Source organism: Pezoporus flaviventris, unplaced genomic scaffold (genome assembly GCF_033815535.1).
Source record: "Pezoporus flaviventris isolate CSIRO_AGI_PZ_B2104156 unplaced genomic scaffold, CSIRO_AGI_Pfla_v1 ptg000036l, whole genome shotgun sequence".
Lineage (NCBI taxonomy): Eukaryota > Metazoa > Chordata > Aves > Psittaciformes > Psittacidae > Pezoporus > Pezoporus flaviventris.
In genome coordinates, this window is record NW_026892584.1 from 2792421 (window position 1) to 2811581 (window position 19161).

General features: G+C 42.1%; 1 protein-coding gene across 2 annotated transcripts in view; it reads left to right on the top strand.

Annotated features, from left to right (window-relative positions):
- SLC1A2 (solute carrier family 1 member 2) overlaps positions 1–17726 on the top strand; it is an 82588-nt gene extending 64862 nt beyond the window's left edge. For both annotated transcript variants that reach the window (XM_061462860.1, XM_061462859.1), the window contains exons 10-11: positions 10599–10830; positions 14362–17726. In XM_061462860.1, the coding sequence (XP_061318844.1) occupies positions 10599–10830; positions 14362–14436 (307 nt within the window). In that variant the 3' untranslated portion in view covers positions 14437–17726. The remainder of the gene's footprint in view (positions 1–10598; positions 10831–14361) is intronic.
- Positions 17727–19161: the final 1435 nt, after the last annotated feature.

Consider the following 19161-nt stretch of genomic DNA (forward strand, 5'->3'; position numbering starts at 1 on the left):
TGATGACATGAAAAGCAGCTTCTCAGCTGGTGCAAATTGTTTCAGATTGCTACCAAAGTCAGTTTCTATGAGACAAGGATCTTCTTGTAAGACCCTTGGGCTCATGCTTACGTATTTTCTTCTTCCTAATGATGCCTCTCCATCACAGACATAGCTCAAGAGCAGTTTTCCAAACTTTGCTTTCATATTTCTGTTTCTTATAGCTGTGGTCTAAAAACACGGACGAATGCTGAAAATGCAGGTTCCATCAGGATGTTGTCAGGAAGTTACAGGGTGATTAGGGCATTTGTAGAATCAAATATTTCCGTAGGAATTTTTTTATTTTTTTTTACATAAGAGGTTAAATACTTTTAAAAAGAAACTGTTCTCGAGCAGGATATAAACCAAAGACAAGTAAGAAAGAAAACTGAAAGAGAGAGGTCGTTTCCTAATTTGATTTTACTGACACATCCCTCAAACTGGAAAGACTGACTTTCATTTTCAGAGATGTGAGGCTGAAGTCCTTCAGTGTCATTCCAGGTCCTCTGAGAGTTTCCCAAGGCTTTTGTTCTTCCATAGTTCAATACAGAAGCAGTAAATGTAGAGCATACGCCAAGCCACAAGATTTCCCACGTTGTCATTTGGCAACCTGGATGTCTTTCTGTCATCTGTGCAGAGCTGACAGGACATAGTAGTCCTTCAAGTTGTATCAGCCTCTAGAGGCTTTTATATTGTTCTGTACTGCTGCAGCACAGTATATTCTGGTCAACAGCCATCTTGCCCTAATACTCTTTTATGCAGTAAAGACAGATGTTTCTGTTGTGCCAGCTGTGGTGCCTGGAAGGGGAGATGTAAGTACTATGTACTATTTGTGCATTTCCTCCTGCACCAGTAGCCTCAGCTGCCAACCTGTGATAGCTTCCAGTCCAAGATACACTACTAAAATTATGCAAGAAGGAATAGCAGAGTTGAGAATGTGAAGGTAAAATAGAAAATTAATTTTCTGTCATCTCTTCGATGTAGCAAGAAGAATTTAAGATCCTGATCAATTCTCTGACTTGGTTTTTGGAGCTACTTCTGTACTCTGTTATTACCTATTTGTCACTAAGAGTTAAGAATAGCACAAAGCTCCAATTCTGCTTCAGGGAAAAATGAAAGAGGAGTTTACTGCTTGGGAAGAGAGAGGGAAAAGATGACTTACATATTTTATATATAACTGAATATCAAGATATCATGACTCAGAATGGTGAAATGAGGAAGGGTTCAGCAGTCAGAGTACAGCTGGCATAGGGAAAAATGTGATATTCTGTGACTATATTTATGAGGTCATAGTTGAAAATGGGAAAGTGGCATAGGTATCTGCAGCTGGGAGTAGGAGGTGCACACTCACTTTAAATATATGTTTCACGGGCTCTCAAAGTTAAGGATAAATAGGTAGGTTTCTGCAGCTGGTAGGAGGATGTGCAAAAGGAGCATGTGACTTGTTTGGTTTTTTTAGGGAAATGTCATTTAAAAATATTTCTGGAGACTGAGAAGCTCTGCCCACACTAGCAAACCTCAGAGATGTAAGTTTACCAGCAGTCCTGATCCACTAGTAGGTGTTGCATTTCAGGCTCAGCTTCAGCAGCATTGTTACCACTGACTCATCTAACCCTCATAGAATTATAGAATGGTCTGGGTTGGAAGGGACCTTAAAGCTCATCCAGTTGCAACCCCCCTGCCACGGGCAGGGGCACCTTCCGCTAGACCAGGTTGCTCCAAGCCCTGTCCAACCTGGTCTTGAGCACTTCCAGGGATGGGGCAGCCACAGCTTCTCTGGGCAACCTGTGCCAGCACCTCACCACTCTCACAGTAAAGAGCTTCCTCTGGATATCTCATCTCAGTCTCCCCTCTGAAAGTTCAAAGCCATTCCCCCTTGTCTTGTCACTACAGGCCCTTGTCAAAGCCCCTCTCCAGATTTCTTGTCAACCCCTTTAGGCACTGGAAGCTGCTCTAAGGTCTCCCCTTAAAGAGCCTTCTCTTCTCCAGGATGAACAAGCCCAGCTCTCTCAGCCTGTCTCCAGAGCAGAGCTGCTCCAGCCCTTAGAGCATCTTCATGGTCTCCTCTGGACTTGCTCCAACAGCTCCACCTCCCTCTTGTGTTGTTGCTCCACAGCTGGATGCAGGACTGCAGTGCAGGTCCCACCAAATTGGAGTAGAGGGGGAGAATCCACTCCCTCGTGCTGCTGATCACGCTGCTGGTGATACAGCCCAGGACAAGGCTGTGGAGCTGCAGCAGTGATGAATCTTAAGTATAGGAAGAATCTTTCAGCACAAATGGTTGGTCCTTCTGACCTAATGATTGGCAGTGCAATTGCAGCATGATTTATAACTGAAAGGTGTAGGGAAAAAGGAAAAGATATGAAAAAGGAGATCACAGGTTCTGTGTCATGCCACTAGTGCTCCGAAGTCAAGACAGAGTTTGTTGGTGAATGTGTTGTGCCAATTAGCATATGTTCAACAGCTAATAGTTTTATTTTCCATCTTCTAATGATTGTGTGGTAGCCACAATAATCTAATGAGATACGGAAAACAATGTTACTGACTTCCCTATGTTAAGAAAAGGCAAGCCAACTTTTGAGCAAGCTTTTGGGCACATAAACCAGACCTAAAATAATCTGAAGTGAAAGGGTATAAAAAGATATTTTCTATACTTACAAACATTGTCTTCTTTCAGTTCTGTAGATATCAGATAACATTACAGCAGTATTTCTAACAGAATGTAGAAGAGAAACTTACCAATTTCAGCCACTTTTCTGGAACTAGTGTGCAAATGCAAACAGCCACGTAGAAATCTTATATAACATTTGAGTTCCAGATAATGAAAGCTTTTAAAAAATGTCCTATTCTATGAGTTTTTTCAATATTCCTGATGAAAGAAAACGTCAGAACATCAAGTGATTTTACAGTGCTACCATCACCTGAAACTGTGGTCTTACCAAAACCAATTTTGCATGATTTGGTCATGGTGTAACACAAAGCTGACTATTGATTGTCCTTAAACTTGGCATTCTGTCCTTCAAATTTGAGCCAAAAAGTTTTCGTATCAATTTCTCTCAAGTCACTCCAATATCTGGGGGTTAAGTTGCTCAACCTTTCCCCTTCCCATGCATACATGCACAGTGTGAGCTCTTTCACCAGGCAAGTTTCCCAAGATTTCACAATTCTCATAGTTTCTCAGTTTAAAACTAAGCATCACACAGCAGTGACTTTTGATAGGGCTGTAAAGACATGCCAAAAGCTGGAATAAAACCAGCTTCTTTTGCTCTAGCCAGAAGTTGGCTACTTTCCAGCTGTAAGACTGACAAGCTCAGAAAACATCATAGCACAAACTCAGATACAGTGGGATTTTGCAGTGAGGAGAGGAATTAGAGAAAATGGGCTTGAATGGCTGATCCACTGTTTAAACCTTCATTCGGTATCTCAGAAATAGACTGCTTGACTTCTGACTGTTCCTTAGCTTAGATCTAAATTCAGAATATTCAGAAACAGTTGACATGTGGATGTTATAGACAGGGCCTTGTATGAATTGAATTAAACTATAGAAAACAGGAGCTCTTTCCTACAATCAGAAGTAAGGCAAGTTAAACATGCCACCTGGTCTTTGAATTAGCTGAGATTTTATCTTTTTGCTAAAATCTAGTAAGGTTAATTTACTGGGTTTTCAAGCTTTTCAGGAACAGGAGTAACTTTTTTGCATACTAGCATGCTGTATAGGCACTATAACATTAGTAACAAGGTAGCTTGATTCAGTTCTCATTTTTATCTCTTTCTTCTACGTTGTTAAGCTTCCAGTTCTTCTGATTTATGCCAGTTTAAGGAAATTGGGTATTAAATCTTACCGAGATTTAAACATTATTCCAAAACACATTCTTACCAGATACTGAGTTGGCTTTTGAGAGAGAACTTTGACTTTCAGTCCCATTCTTTCTCTCAGAAGCTACTATGGACAATGCAGATGTAGCTATGTTGAAGCAAGTCATTTACTAGACTACAACTTTCCTATATTGACTTTGTTTACAGTGTTCCAGCATAACTGGAATTAGCTGGTTGGGCTTTTTTAACAGAAGAGTACATACAATCTTCTTTGTTCTTCTTAGGGTGTTCTTTGGCCCCTAAAGAGGTCTATGACACTTTGCTATTGATGCCTGACAGCCAGGACTTTGTCCTTTCTGTTCTGTAAGGAACTTATGTGCTTTCCTTCACAAAGTATGGCATGTTCTGTAGAGTGGGCAGCTTGTAGCACTGAACCACTTGGCTAGTAGTACATGCATAGGGGCTGGAGCATCTCCTCAAATGACCCTTTTAGAATTTGTATCATGCTTCAGTTATATATTCTGTTCACCTTAGTTTTTTTGACATCCTGTACTATCCCTCAATCATGTGGCATCTGTGAGTCCTTTCAACATTTAACGCCATGCATACAAAACCAAATATTAAGCAAGTTTTCTTTTTGTGGAACTGTATTGCTAGGTTCAGTATATTTAGAATCATAGAATAGTTAGGGTTGGAAAGGACCTTAAGATCATCTAGTTCCAACCCACCTGACATGGGCAGGGACACCTTATGCAAAATCATATCACCCAAGGCCTCGTCCAACCTGGTCTTGAACACTGCCAGGGATGGAGCATTCACAACCTCCCTGGGCAACCCATTCCAGTGCCTCACCACCCTAACAGGAAAGAATTTCCTCCTTATATCCAATCTAGACTTCCCCTGTTTAAGTTTGAACCCATTACCCCTTGTCCTGTCACTACAGTCTCTAATGAAGAGTCCCTCTCCAGCATCCCTATAGCCCCCCTTCAGATACTGGAAGGCTGCTATGAGGTCTCCACGCAGCCTTCTCTTCTCCAGGCTGAACAGCCCCAACTTCCTCAGCCTGTCTTCGTATGGGAGGTGCTCCAGTCCCCTGATCATCCTCGTGGCCCTCCTCTGGACTTGTTCCAACAGTTCCATGTCCTTATTATGTTGAGGACACCAGAACTGCACACAATACTCCAGGTGAGGTCTCACAAGAGCAGAGTAGAGGGGCAGGATCACCTCCTTCGACCTGCTGGTCACGCTCCTTTTGATGCAGCCCAGGATACCGTTGGCTTTCTGGGCTGCAGGCGCACACTGAAGCCAGCTCATGTTCATTTTCTCATCAACCAACACCCCCAAGTCCTTCTCCACAGGGCTGCTCTGAATCTCTTCTCTGCCCAACCTGGAGCTGTGCCTGGGATTGCTCCAACCCAGGTGTAGGACCTTGCACTTGTCATGGTTAAACCTCATAAGGTTGGCATCAGCCCACCTCACAAGCGTGTCAAGGTCCCTCTGGATGGCATTCCTTCCCTCCAGCGTATCAACCGAACCACACAGCTTGGGGTCTTCAGCAAACTTGCTGAGGGCGCACTCAATCCCACTGTCCATGTCAGCGACGAAGATGTTAAACAAGACCGGTCCCAACACCGATCCCTGAGGGACACCACTCGTTACTGGTCTCCAGCTGGACATTGAGCCATTGACCACAACTCTCTGTGTGCAGCCATCCAGCCAGGTCTTTATCCACCGAGTGGTCCATCCATCAAATTGATGTCGCTCCAATTTAGAGACAAGGATGTCGTGTGGGACAGTGTCAGATGCTTTACACAAGTCCAGGTAGATGACATCAACTGCTCTACCCCTGTCCATCAGTTCTGTAGCCCCCTCAGAGAAGGCCACCAAATTGGTCAGGCAGGATTTCCCCTTAGTGAAGCCATGCTGGCTGTCACCAAGCACCTTGTTGATTTTCATGTGCCTTAGCATGCCTTCCAGGAGAATCTGCTCCAAGATTTCACCAGGCACAGAGGTGAGACTGACTGGTCTGTAATTCCCCATGTCATCCATTTTCCCCTTCTTGAAAATGGGGGTTATATTTCCCTTTTTCCAGTCATTGGGAACTTCACCTGACTGCCATGATTTTTCAAATATGACGGACAGTGGCTTAGCAGCTTCATTCACCAGCTCCTTCAGGACCCGCGGGTGGATCTCATCAGGACCCATGGACTTGTGCACGTTCAGATTTTTAAGATGTTCTCAAACCAGTTCCTCTCCTACAGTGGGCACAAGGTCTTCATTCTCACAGTCCCTGCGTCTGCCTTCCAAGACTTGGGTGGTGCAGTCAGAGCCTTTGCCAGTGAAGACTGAGGCAAAGAAGTCATTCAGAACCTCAGCCTTCTCCAAATCCTGTGTAGTCAGTTCTCCTGAGAGCTTCCTGAGGGGGCCTACATTCTCCCTAGTCTGTTTTTGATTTGCTACGTACGTAGAATCCCTTCCTGTTATCTTTAATACCTCTAGCTAAGTTTAATTCTAACTGAGCCTTAGCTTTCCTAACCTGGTCCCTAGCTTCTCGGACAATATCCCTGTACTCTTCCCATGCCACCTGTCCTTGCTTCCACCTTTTATAAGCCTCTTTTTTCCTTCAAATTTTCCTCAGGAGCTCCTTATCCATCCAAGGAGGTCTCCTGGCCCTCCTGCTGCACTTCCTTCTGGTTGGGATGCAACACTCCTGAGCTTGCAGCAGGTGATCCTTGAATATCAACCAACATTCTTGGGCCCCTCTGCCCTCTAGGGCTGTATCCCATGGAACCTTCCGAAGCAGGTTCCTGAAGAGGCCAAAGTCTGCTCTTTTGAAGTCCAGGGCAGTGAGCTTGCTGCATGCTCTTCTCACTGTCATGAGGATCTCAAATTCGAGCATCTCGTGATCGCTGCATCCAAGGCTGCCCTGGAGAGTCACATTTCTAACGAGCCTTTCCCTGTTGGTGAGCACGAGGTCAAGCATGGCACCTCTCCTTGTCGGCTCCTCTATTATTTGCAGAAGGAAGTTGTCTTCTACACAATCGAGGAACCTCCTGGATTGCTTGTGCCGGGCCGTACTGTCCTTCCAACAGATGTCTGAGTGGTTGAAGTCCCCCATGAGGACAAGGGCCTGCGAGCGTGAGGCTTTTCCTATCTGTCTATGGAGTGCTTCATCCGCAGGTTCTCCTTGATCAGGCGGTCTGTAACAGATGCCCACAGTAATGTCTCCCATAGCTATATTCCCTTTAACCCTGACCCACAAACTCTCTGTGGACTGCTCACCTATCCCCAGACAGAGTTCCATGCTCTCCAGCCTATCCCTAACGTAAAGGGCAACTCCCCCTCCCCGCCTGCCTGGCCTGTCTTTTCTAAAGAGCCTGAAACCTTCCATTCCAACACTCCAGTTGTAGGAGCCATCCCACCATGTTTCTGTGATCCCTATTATATCATACCCCCATAGATGTGCCCACATCTCTAATTCCTCTTGTTTGTTCCCCATGCTACAGGCATTTGTATAGAGGCATCTGAGCCGAGCTCCAAATGAAGCCGGCTCATTGGCTGGAGCAGCTGGGTATCTCTACATTGCTCCAAGCATTTATTATAGGTTCTGGCAACTGACTGGGTGTGTTGGAATGGAATGATGCCCCCCTCCCCCAACACAGCTAGTTTAAAGCCTCCTTGACCAGTCTGGCAAGCCTCCTACCAAAACTGCTCTTTAGAGCAGCTCCATCAGCCCCCAGTAGACCTGGCCTACAAGCTTGGGTCCTGTGTTCAGGACACCCAAATCCCTGACTATGACACCACCCTTTTAACCAGTTATTAACCTGGCCAATCCTCCTAGCTTTTTTTAGGTCCTCCCCTGTACCCTGGAGAATTGATGAAAAGACCACCTGAGCTCCAGAGCCCCTAACCACCTCCCCCAGGGCTCTGTAGTCCTTCTTTATGTTCCCCAGGCTACTGCTATCTATATCCCTAGCACCCACATGTATCACCAGGAGTGGGTAATAGCCCGTGGGACTTACTAGAGCAGGCAGCCTCTCTGCCACATCCCTGATCCGTGCCCCCGGTAGGCAACACACCTCCCTTGAGACGGGGTCTGGCCGGCAGACGAGTGCTTCTGTCCCTTTCAGTGTAGAGTCCCCTACTACTACGACCCGCCGCGTTTTCCTAGCAGCACCAGTAGAGATCTTTAGCAGTGCATCAGCCGGCTGTTTCTGGCTCGAGTGCGCTTCCTCATTAGCCCCCTGCAGGACAGCAAAGCGGTTCTGCGTGGGGACAGGGGATTTAGGGGGAAGCCCCTCGCTTTTGGTTGTCCTTTTCCTTCTTTTTTCTTTTGTTGTTTTTTTTTGTCACTAATTCCCAGCTTCCCAGGTTAACGGCCTCCTTCTTTCCTTCATGAGGTAGAGGTGAAGCTCGAGGCCCCTGCACAGTTTGGGCCGGGAGCAAGCATTCCTGCTTCCTCTCAGCTTCCCTGACATCTCGCAGTCTATTAACAGCATCCCGCAGCTCAGCCCCTGCTGCAGGAGGACCTCCACCAGGGAGCACCGAGTGCAGCCCTGCCCATTGTGCACCCTCCCCTCACCAGACCAGTGCAGGCACTCTCTGCACCCCGAGCTCTGCCCTGCAGCCTCCCCTCTCACCGGCTCTGTCTGGGTGCCTACGCTGCCACCGCCGGGACAGCCAGAGCAGAGCTCCCGGACCGGGCCCTGGTCACACGACGAGTGCTCACCACCCCGCCCTCCTGCCCGCACAAACTGCCTCACCGCACTCCTGCTCGCCCGCGCTCCCTGGGGCAGGTTTTCTCCCAGTCAGCGCTGGTGCCGCTGCTTCAGGCTCCGCCGCGTGTGAGTCAGCTGCTCGCTCGCGTCAGCTGAGCTGCCGGCTCCTGGGCAGGTCCTGTCGAGGACTTGAGGCTCCCTCGGTGGCTCTTGTCTCTCAGAGCTGAGGCTCCTGGACGCTGATCTCTCTCCCGCTCCGGTGTTGATTGTCTTAACTCAAAATTACACTCAAAAATTCATCTTCTCCTCTTCTGCCGCTCTGACCAGGTTTAAAGCATCCTTCACAGGCATGGAACAGAAGTGGTTCACACATTTCATCTGTGTGAAGCCAAACTAGAAGGATGATTTCCTCCTATGGGTTGTTGGTTTGTTTGGTTTTGGGGAGAGTTATTGGAGGAGTTTTTTCCTCCGAGGTATTCTTTTGATGACAAAAACATATAAAAGAGCTGTTTCAACTAAGATATTATACCATGAACTTCAAACACATAAGCATGATAATGTAGAGAGGGAAAGGAGAAACTTAAAAAGAAATGCAGTTCCACAGCTGGCAAAAGCAGTTTTACAGATACTGAGAAAAAGAATGTTAAAAAGGGCTCAAAATCTTGTATGGCCATAAACAGGCATGTGTAACTAATGTTTTTCAGTTTGGGTGTTATATATTTTGGTCTTTTCCCTTGGTGTTCTACAGGAAAATGAGATGTCACACAAATCTAATACCAAAAATATTAGAAAGGGTGTTTACTAATTAGTCACTCTCTTGGGAAATGAGGTCCTAAATTCTGGGTTTTCTGACACTTGGCAAATGTCCACACTGTTCAACCTGCCATTTGTGTAAATGAGTCTTCGTGGATATACTTGTGAGAATTAATCAGTGTAATCACTTCCCTGACCTATTTGAAAAAGCTAGACATAGTTGTTGGAGTAGTTTTAGTAGTTGCAGTAGCTCAAAATTCAGTCAGAAGGTTTTTAGGAGTCTTGTTTAGTTCAGATATGAAGAGGCAAATTAGATTGTAAATGATTTCAATATGTGCAATACATGGTCAGTAGGAAAGATAGCAGGAGCCCATAGTCCTGCAGTGCTCCGTAGGATCTTCATTTTTTGCAGAATTTGGGGCAGGTTTGGGGCAGAATTGTGAGATCAGGGAGAATCCACAGCAATGGGTTCACTGCTGACAGATTGAGCCGCACTCTAAAAAGAAGACAGGAGAAAGATGGTATGTCTGTCCAATGGCATCCTGTATAGGAAGTGCCAACAAATATATCTCTTTGTAATGAAGCTTGGGAACCTCTGTTGTCATCCTCCTACAACAAAGGGGACTAGTTACTTGTCACAGGCTCATCATTTTGTAGGCCACTTTGGTCATCTCATATGCCAAGGTCTGGCATATGGTAGTGTGAGTGGGCATGGTGCCACGCTACCAGATGACCATCTGCAAAGATGGTGCCGGGAGAGGAGCTTTGATGGCCTGAGCTTCATGGAGATATTTCAGGCATTTTTTAACCTGTAGTTGGTTCACTGAGAATAAAGGGAGAGGCCATTTGTTAATCTGTCCCAGAAATGAGAACACTTTGATGAAGTCTTCAGGGTCCAAAATCCTTTCCCCTTGTCTACATTAATTTCAGTGCTCTGATAAGTTCTCATTAAACCGAGGGCAGTGATGTGAGCCTGGCAGCCTGACATTGAAAACTTCAGCTCCAGAAGCTGGAGAAATTTGTCAAGCACAACTCTGCAGTTTGGCTGTGTCCCTAGCACAAGTTCTTTGCCAAAATCCATGAGTATGAGCAGCTGGGACATGGGAGTTTGCACATCCTCCATCTGAAAAAGTCCCCTGAGAAAACAGGCTTCAAAAACTCCCATCTTTCTCTTCTAAAGATGCCTTGAACTTCCTGGAATAAATACAGTAACTGTAACATGAACAGGGCTGCCATGCCCTAGTTTTTCTTCCTTTCATGCTATTCAGTCTCTGCCTTTTGCTTCTTTTGTAGGGACCGGATGAGAACGTCAGTCAATGTAGTGGGGGATTCTTTTGGTGCTGGCATTGTCTACCACCTTTCCAAGGCAGAACTTGACAACATTGATTCCCACCATAAAGGTCATGAAGACATTGAAATGACCAAGACTCAGTCAATCTATGACGACATGAAAAATCATAGGGAAAACAACTCAAACCAATGTGTTTTTGCAGCTCACAACTCAGTCATAGTAGATGAGTGCAAGGTACCTTTCACATTTATGGATATTGAGACATGTATATAGCACTGCATGCTTTATCTTATTTTTTTAACCTGCATGTATTTTTCAAATTGTTCTGCAAATAACAATGTGACAACAAGGTCCATGAACTCGACATTTTGAATGAATTTGAGCAGTTTAAAAGATGGTTTTTGCACTCTTCTTAAAAGTTGTTGTTTGAGGGGAAAAAATCATGTACATTGTTTACATATCAAAAGGCAAGATGCAACGTATTATGGAATATGCCAACACACAGAGAATATGGCATCACCTTCTATGGACATTTACTTAATTTTCTATGGCAACAGAGAACTTAATTGCCAACCCAAATGAAGGATAGCTGCAATTCAGATACAGGTGTTTGCATTTGCTGACTGCCTTGATGATATGCTATTCAGAGATGGACATGTTGAATGCACTTTAGCGTCAGAATGCTCCTGCACTCCTACAGCATGCTTACACTTTGCTTTCATCATCATTCCTGAGTCATTAAGTCACAAATGTTGTATTCTCTCTCTAATCCTTGCTGTAACTAACATGGATTACTAGTAGTAATAATAACATCTTGATCAGAGGAAAGTGAGCTTGAGAAACCCCACCAGTTGAATGAGAAAACAACTGGGGAGGTTAGTGGTTTAAAATTTACGAAGCACCCACCATTAGGACAGGACAGTTTAAAATCAAGAGAGTTTTTGAAAAGGGGGAGAAAGAGAGTAGAAAAAAGTGGAAATTCTGACTTCATAGGTTTTTTTTTTTCCTATTATTTATTGATACCTTGATCTGGTCCTGTACACTGTCTTCAATGTGGTGAATTTGCCAGTGAACCTACCTCAGCCATTTATTCAGACAGATTCTCTTGTGTCTTCCAATTGCCACAACTGAGCCAGTATCTAACTATAAATGCCTACACTAAGTCCATTAGAAGATCACCATAGGTATTGGAAACGTAATTCCTGTTCTATCACTTTGACCTGTCTCCAACCTGGATGGAAATATTTTTCAGAATATTTTTTCCTAATGCTTACTTTGAGATAATATCAGGCCAAACCTGAATATTCATGGGGAAATTTAATACTGAATTCAGGACATAAATCCCTTTCATCTTATCCTTATTTTTTCCCCTGAATCTTCTGAGTTTTTAATAAAATTAGTTTTTAAAATTAAAACAAACATTTTGATCTGATATGGCTCTCCCTTCCTCGTCACCCACTCTTTTTCCATGAGAAAAATAAAACGAAGAAAAAGAATTTTGAAATGGAAAGAGAATACATGATACAAAAACTTAAAAAATAATGTCCACAAAAGAGAAAAGGGCACAAAAGAGAAAAATTTGAAGGAAAAAAGAAACTCACTGAAAAGAAAGATCTCATTTGATTAAAGATTTTTTTCATTAAAATAAGCATGCATACACACACTTTTTGGATAATGTCTTTTGGAACTTTTGGAAAACTGTTTTTTGGTGAAATAGACTATGCTAACTTCAGTGAGTTTAATACAAATTGAGCTATTCTACCTGAATCAGGTTCATGGAACTGAATACAGATAATTTTATCTCCTTCCACTCAGATTTGCACAGAGATAAAAGTAAGCTAGAAAGTAGTAGCCTGTTGATGCAATACTTGCTGCACTTTCTTTCCTCCTTCAGTTTCTCATTTCCATCATTTCCATCAGTTGAGGTAGTAGCTTACCTCAAAAACTTGAATTAATGGTGTGGTAGGTCATCCTCCTAAGCACACCCTTTAATTAAAATTTAGGACCAGTGATTTATTACCTGAAGGTATTTGTCCTTTTTCATTGTTTTAGATTTGCTCTGAGTGTGGTATCTTTTGCACTTTAAAACTCATGAAAAGAGCCAGGGTTTACTGGATTGGGCACAAGACTGACTTTCAGGAGATCATTAGTCTTGTCTGTGTGTCTGTCTGCAAACTGCCAAAAGCATGTGATGTTATGGTCTACTTTATAAGCTATGAGTAGAATATATGCTGGCATTTGCAAAGCATTTGGATCATGTTGGAGAGGTCACAGCTCCCAAGGGTTAAAGGAGCAAAGGCAACAGAGTGTAGGATTTGGTGCTTCAAAACAGCCAGCTGTTAAATCTGAAGGGACATCTCTTCATCCTGTCAAATGCACTGGTGGGTTGAAAAGCTTACTGCAACTCTGGTCAGAATTTGGGAAAGCTAATCTACTAGCATGCCGTTTCTATTTACTTTCTGTAATATATTCCACGTATAACTCTAGTAGTTTATAATTTTGCATGGTCAATGTATATTATTAATAAGTAGTTTATATGGGGGTAGAGTGGTTGTTATTGCACGATATTTTTGTATTTTTTTATTACCATATTTCACATGACTCTATGTGATTTTCATTTCTGAATAAGCTGTTCATTCCTGTATTTGCATGCTCCCCCCCTTTCAATTATATAAGAAAAGCTTGACTTTGCTTCAAAAATCAGTGCATTTTGTCATGTTTCCATGTCCCCATGCTTCCATGCATCCAGTTTATCCAGCATAGGGAATTTCAGCTCTGTCTTTAAGTTTTCATTTGAAGCTGAGGATGTTAACTTACAAAGGTAAGTTAGGAAAGAGTGAGCCATCCATTTGGAATTAAATGAAAGGTTCTTTCACAGTTATAAAGATCTAGATCACTTTTGTAAAACTAAATTGACGTTTTAGCTTATTAGAATTTTTAAAGCCATTTGGCTGGATCTGTCTTTCTTGAAGCATGGATTTATTTGTAGTCATTTCTGGGACATATTGGCCAGTGTATACTGTAAGTTGGTAGATCACTATAGGTTTTCTACCATACTTAAAACCTAAAAAAAATGGCGGATATCTTCACAGCAAGAGTGATGTTTTGCTGTATTTTGGGTGAGACAAGCATAGCATTACTCTGAATTTGTGGCCTGACTACATGTAAAATCTTTCATTACATTGTTAGAAAGAATGGTATGATGAACAGTGCTTTTACAACATATCTTTTCCTGAATTTCTTTAAAGGTGACATAATTATAGGTGAGTTTCTATGATTATTCTGGCCTTGAGTATTTTTCATGTCCCTGCATCAGCTATTCTGCTTTGCTAACAAATTCCACTGAAAAAAATATGGATTTCTACCTTAAAAAAAAAAAAGGAAAAAATTGATCTGTTTTTGAAATAATCTAGAGAAAACTAAAGGAGATAGCAAGGTGTAGAATCTGAAGCACTTATTGAAAAAAAAAAAAAGCAAAACAAACAAAAAAACCACACCAAAACCAAAAACCAAACAAATTCTTACAGCAAAGGCTAAGAAAATGTGGAACTTCTTTCCTACTACTAATGTTTTCTAGTCAGTGTGATAAATGAACAGGAGTTTCACTCTTTGGGAGTATTGTGAATTCTGAATAAATACATTTTACATATCTAATAAGTCATGGTGTATGTAATTACTGTAAATATCGTGATCTTCCATGTAAAACTCATGACTTGTCAAAGTGCCTTGGCTTTTAAGTCAGTTGTTGATGATAATTACTTGCAGGTAACACTGGCAACCAATGGCAAATCTGCAGACTTCAGTATTGTCGAAGAAGAGCCTTGGAAGCGTGAAAACTGAAGGAAGAGATTTCTAGCTCCATCTTTAATAAGCCCTGAAGCTGTCTTCTGACAAAAGATACCATGAACCAAGAAGATTTCTCTTTTTTTTTTTCTATTTAACATCTACAGTTTCAGCTTACTTAATTTCTTAACTGAAACTTAGGAAAGATCTCATCAGGTCATTGTAGTGTCTTTGCCAAGCAATGATCCATAACCATCTGTCTCCCTTGGGTTACTGTTTGGATGATGCAGCTGGAGAACACTCCATGCAATGCAATGTGCTCTCACCCGCCTCCCCTTTCATTCAAGACACGGAGAATGTCAATGCTGCAAAATGGGAAGATCAAAGTGCCAGTACAGTTCACTATAGGGACTCAGGGTCACACATACAGGAGAAACATAACACCACATAAGCCTTCAAGTGTTTTGGTGACTCTTGTGGCATACCTGATCTATTTAGCACAGTATGGATAAAATATCTTTTGAAAATCTTCATAAAGATTTCTGTTTGTTTTAATAACAACAAGCACTGTATTTTTATGTCTAGTTGTACTTTAAACTGAACCTAGATCCAGGGGCAAGATTAGTGTATAGAAGTCAGTAAAGTATCACAGACATTTTGTTAGATCTGTATAGCTAATACTTAGCATCAAGACAAGACCTTAGATTTGTATGTGCACGTGATGGTTTTTTTTTATCAGCTGTCCCAGGGCAGGTGCAGCCTTTATTTTATGATGGGGCTGTGCTGCCTTTTGACCACAATGCATCATGCAATACAAGGCAGTATTATTGGAGGGGTAGTAGTTCCTTTACTAAATCTATGCCTGATGTACAAAATCCAGAATACCATGGGCTCAGTTATTCCATTTTTAATCAAAGCAGGTAGCACCTTACTATTCAGCCTACTCCACTGATGTCAGAGGGATTCCTCATGTGGACAGGACTAGTCAAGTAAGGTACTACTAAGACTGCTCGTGGATGTCATGATTGGGTGCTTGATAATGAGCTATAAGCAAATTCTGGATCCATTACTCTAAGAAACTGGGAGGTTTTGAATGTGATCATCAGTGACATCTAGGATGAATTGAAAGCCATCTTTCAAATATATGTCGTATTTCAGAGAATGGCTAAATCCTGAATTCATTGCTAAGGCAAATTCCATATGTGTTTAATAGAATTTGGCCAGAGTTAGGACTGAATGAAGAATAAAGCAGAATTTCAGGATTAGTCCAGTACACTGAATAGACATCTCTCTCTTTTTCAGAGTAACAGTTCATGTAACTCTCTAATGTCAGAGAAATGTTTTTAGAGCACACGGCATTTGAATTAACGAGGTGGTGTTTGTCAGCATAGTATAGCTGATTCATCTGGTCAGAAGAAATTACAGTCACAATAATCACCCTGTGAAATGTTTTTAAAGGTGCTTGTTAATACTCAGCAATTTTTAGACACTGATGAATGCCATTACACTATGTTCTATAGCAAAGCTGAGCCATGTGGCCTTGGGGGGCTCCACCCACAGAACAAGTTTTTGTGCAGTTTTGGGGAAAGCTCTCAGAGGTTCTCAAAAAGAATCAAAACATGAGCGTGAACTTAAAAATGGTAGAAAACACAGTTGAAACGTTTACGGAAATAGGCCATTCAGTGTCTATGCTCAGACCTGTCATGGGTTTAAACAGGAATAATATCTTTAACTGTAGAGCGGTATTTGGCTATGTAGAAGCTATTAAAATATAAACATAATATGCTTTTTGCTCATCTGCATTCATATAAGTATCCCCAAAAATGCACACAGACCTTAGCCAGCCCAGGCTACTCGTATGATTGATTAATGATGTGCAAGATCAAGTCCATTTCCAGAGTATCCCTCATTTAAGCACTTGTTGTTGTGAAGTATTTTTCTTGCCATTGTATTTTGTCCTCATCTGCATGGCAGAGGTACAATCCTAAGCAAAATGGCCTATATAATTTCACAAATATTGAACCACTGTGAATTCTCTAGGTCTTCAACACGCATTAGATGTGGAGACCTTTTCCAGGGGCCTCCTGAAGCATCTTAAGCTTTTTCTTTTTTTTTTTTTTTGTGAGGGATAAAATTGTAGGATATTCAGAGAACTGGTAGGCAGGTTGCCTTCTCATTTCTGCACTCCTTAGTATTGGCATATCCAGAGTTAACCTATAGAGCTGGATGCTGCTGCTTCTCACAATTTGCATTAAAAGACATTTTTACTATTGTGTTATGTGCCAGAAATGTGCCTGGGATGGTGCGTAGGTGCTCTAAAATGTTACCTACTCTGAGGGTGCTGGCTCACATCAAGTGAAATTTGCTGTGGCTTGAGTCATAGTTATATTCAAGAATAACACACAGTGTTTACTCCGGTTTATATCCAGTATTCTTGAGAGGTTTCACAGCACGGCTTCCCATTAAGAGATGAGTTTCCATCCTCTTCACTGAAGCAGTTTCTTAGGAGCAGTGACTCTGATTTCTTGCCTTGCAAGTAGCTTTAGAAAACTGGCCCATATACTTTTAGCTGTCATTTGAAACTGTTTAGCAGTTGGAAACAAACAGGAATGCCAGCAACATGTGACTCGGCAGCTCCACAAAATTGCATATGAAGAAAGACTTAGAATATGCTTACACTTATCCACTTGGGACAGATTGTCCTTTGAAGAACGCTTCTTTGGATGGAGACTAGGGGAGGAAGTCACGATATTAGAGAGACCCCACCCACATAAGGGAGAATAAATCTGGGTCTTTTGATAGGACTAGAATAGCTGACTGTGATTTTAAAATAGTAACTCTGTAGATACAGGAACTCAGGGATGTTTCAAAAGATAATTGTGATGGTATTTCTCTATTTAAATGTGGATGTGGGAGAATAAGAAATGTTGGTTTTGGTATACTCTTCTGCTTTTAGCCTGATGGAATGATTAATATAGTGTTACTCTGGTTCAGCACTGTATTTAACCATCAAAAAGCTATCCATTTCTCTGGGAAAATGTAACTCACTCTTGGCTTGCATTTCTTGATTTGCTCATTCCACAAGGGGCCGGGTTGCTACTTAACTAAACAAACAGAAAATAACACAGGGGCTGGCCACCTCAGCTAATACAAGGCTCACATTCCAGCAGACCATGCTGGTTACTGGCCAGTCTCTTTTTACCTTCGCTAGGAGTGTGGATGCACTAATTTGGATCTGGAAAACCTTTTGCATTTGTTCACAGTGCTAGCAAAGTTAAAGGAAAAGCACAGTGGATGGATAGTGACCTGTTTTCTGTGTAGTTCCTAAACAGATATACATTTCTTCGCACATTCGTCTCGTTTGCTGCTCTGCCCCCTTTCCTCCCCTCCCCTGTTGTCTGTGCAACTGCAATATCCTTTGCCCTTTGGCTTGCTGACAGCACACTGGCGTATGGATAAGTCTAGACTAGGCAAAGACTCAGTTAATTGCATGCTTAATTAAGTACATGCTTATGCATTTGCTGTCTGCATTTACTGCGGGAGCTAAGTTGGCATCTGTCCGCTGAAACTAAAGCACACTGAACATTGAAACTATGAAAGTGATGGAGCACTTTGTTCGTGAATTTATTTCTCCATTGCTTCCCTTAAAAGACAAAGGCTGCACCAGCATTGTAAGAAAGATGAAGACGCTTCAAATAGTTAAAGATAAGCCATTTGAACCATATTATGGGACGTGCTCTTTCCGTCTGAATTGGCGTAGAAACTCGGTATGTCTTTGAAAAACTGTGTTTGTTGAAGTAAAACCTGTGTCTTCAATGCTCTTACTACATGAAAACCCCACTGAAATCTATGGGAGTCATGGGCTTCCAGGAAAGGTCAAGTCACTTCCTGGCTCCGTTAAGTTATAAGACATTTCACAATCCCATCCCAGGGAATAGTCTTTGTCTGCTATTTATAATCACGTTGATTATCACATCCAAAAGATTTCTGTCAAGATGCTGCTTTTTTGTCTGATTGTTTCTATGCTACAAGTCCAGCAATGAGTTTAAAACTCAGCACAAAAATAAAGGGTTTTTGCATTTCTTCCGGGAGATACAGTGGATCTCCGTTTCTTTCTCAAAGCACATGGAATTCCAAACTTTGTGCCACTTTAAAGAATATAGTATAGATTTCTGATTTGTTTTCCATCACTCCTAGACTCAAGTCTCCCAGCAATAGATACTCAGAAGAGCAGACTGCTTGTCGAGAAACTGCAGTGACAGTGTTTGAACAGATTTATTCTGACAACTGCCTGGATTTTCTTGTTTCCTTGCTTTTGCTTGTGTTGTTGCAGCCCCGTTGTGGCAACAAAGCAGCAATCGCACAAATCCCCCAAACCATAGGCAGTATTAAACCTCACCTCTGACATACACTTCTGCAATCGGCTTTATCTTTAGTACTGGGCTCAAAAAAATCCTTTTGTGGAAATATAAAGATGTAACTATCTCTCATTTCATGAAGTTCCATTATCTATTTTTATTGATGCATTTGAATTAATTTACAGAAGGATAAGGAAGGGCACTTTATAAAACTGTACTGTAATATTATCCTGTTATGAGCCAGAGGACTATCCTTGATTTTTTTACTGTTACTTCAAAGGCCACGTTTAAGGTATTTTTCATAGTAGTTATTATGATAGGTGTATAGTCCACTGGGACAATTCGCCTTGGCAATAATTCACCATATATGACTATGTAGAAACTCCTTTTCCTGCACTCTTGGGAAGATGAGTTATTTTCTTCC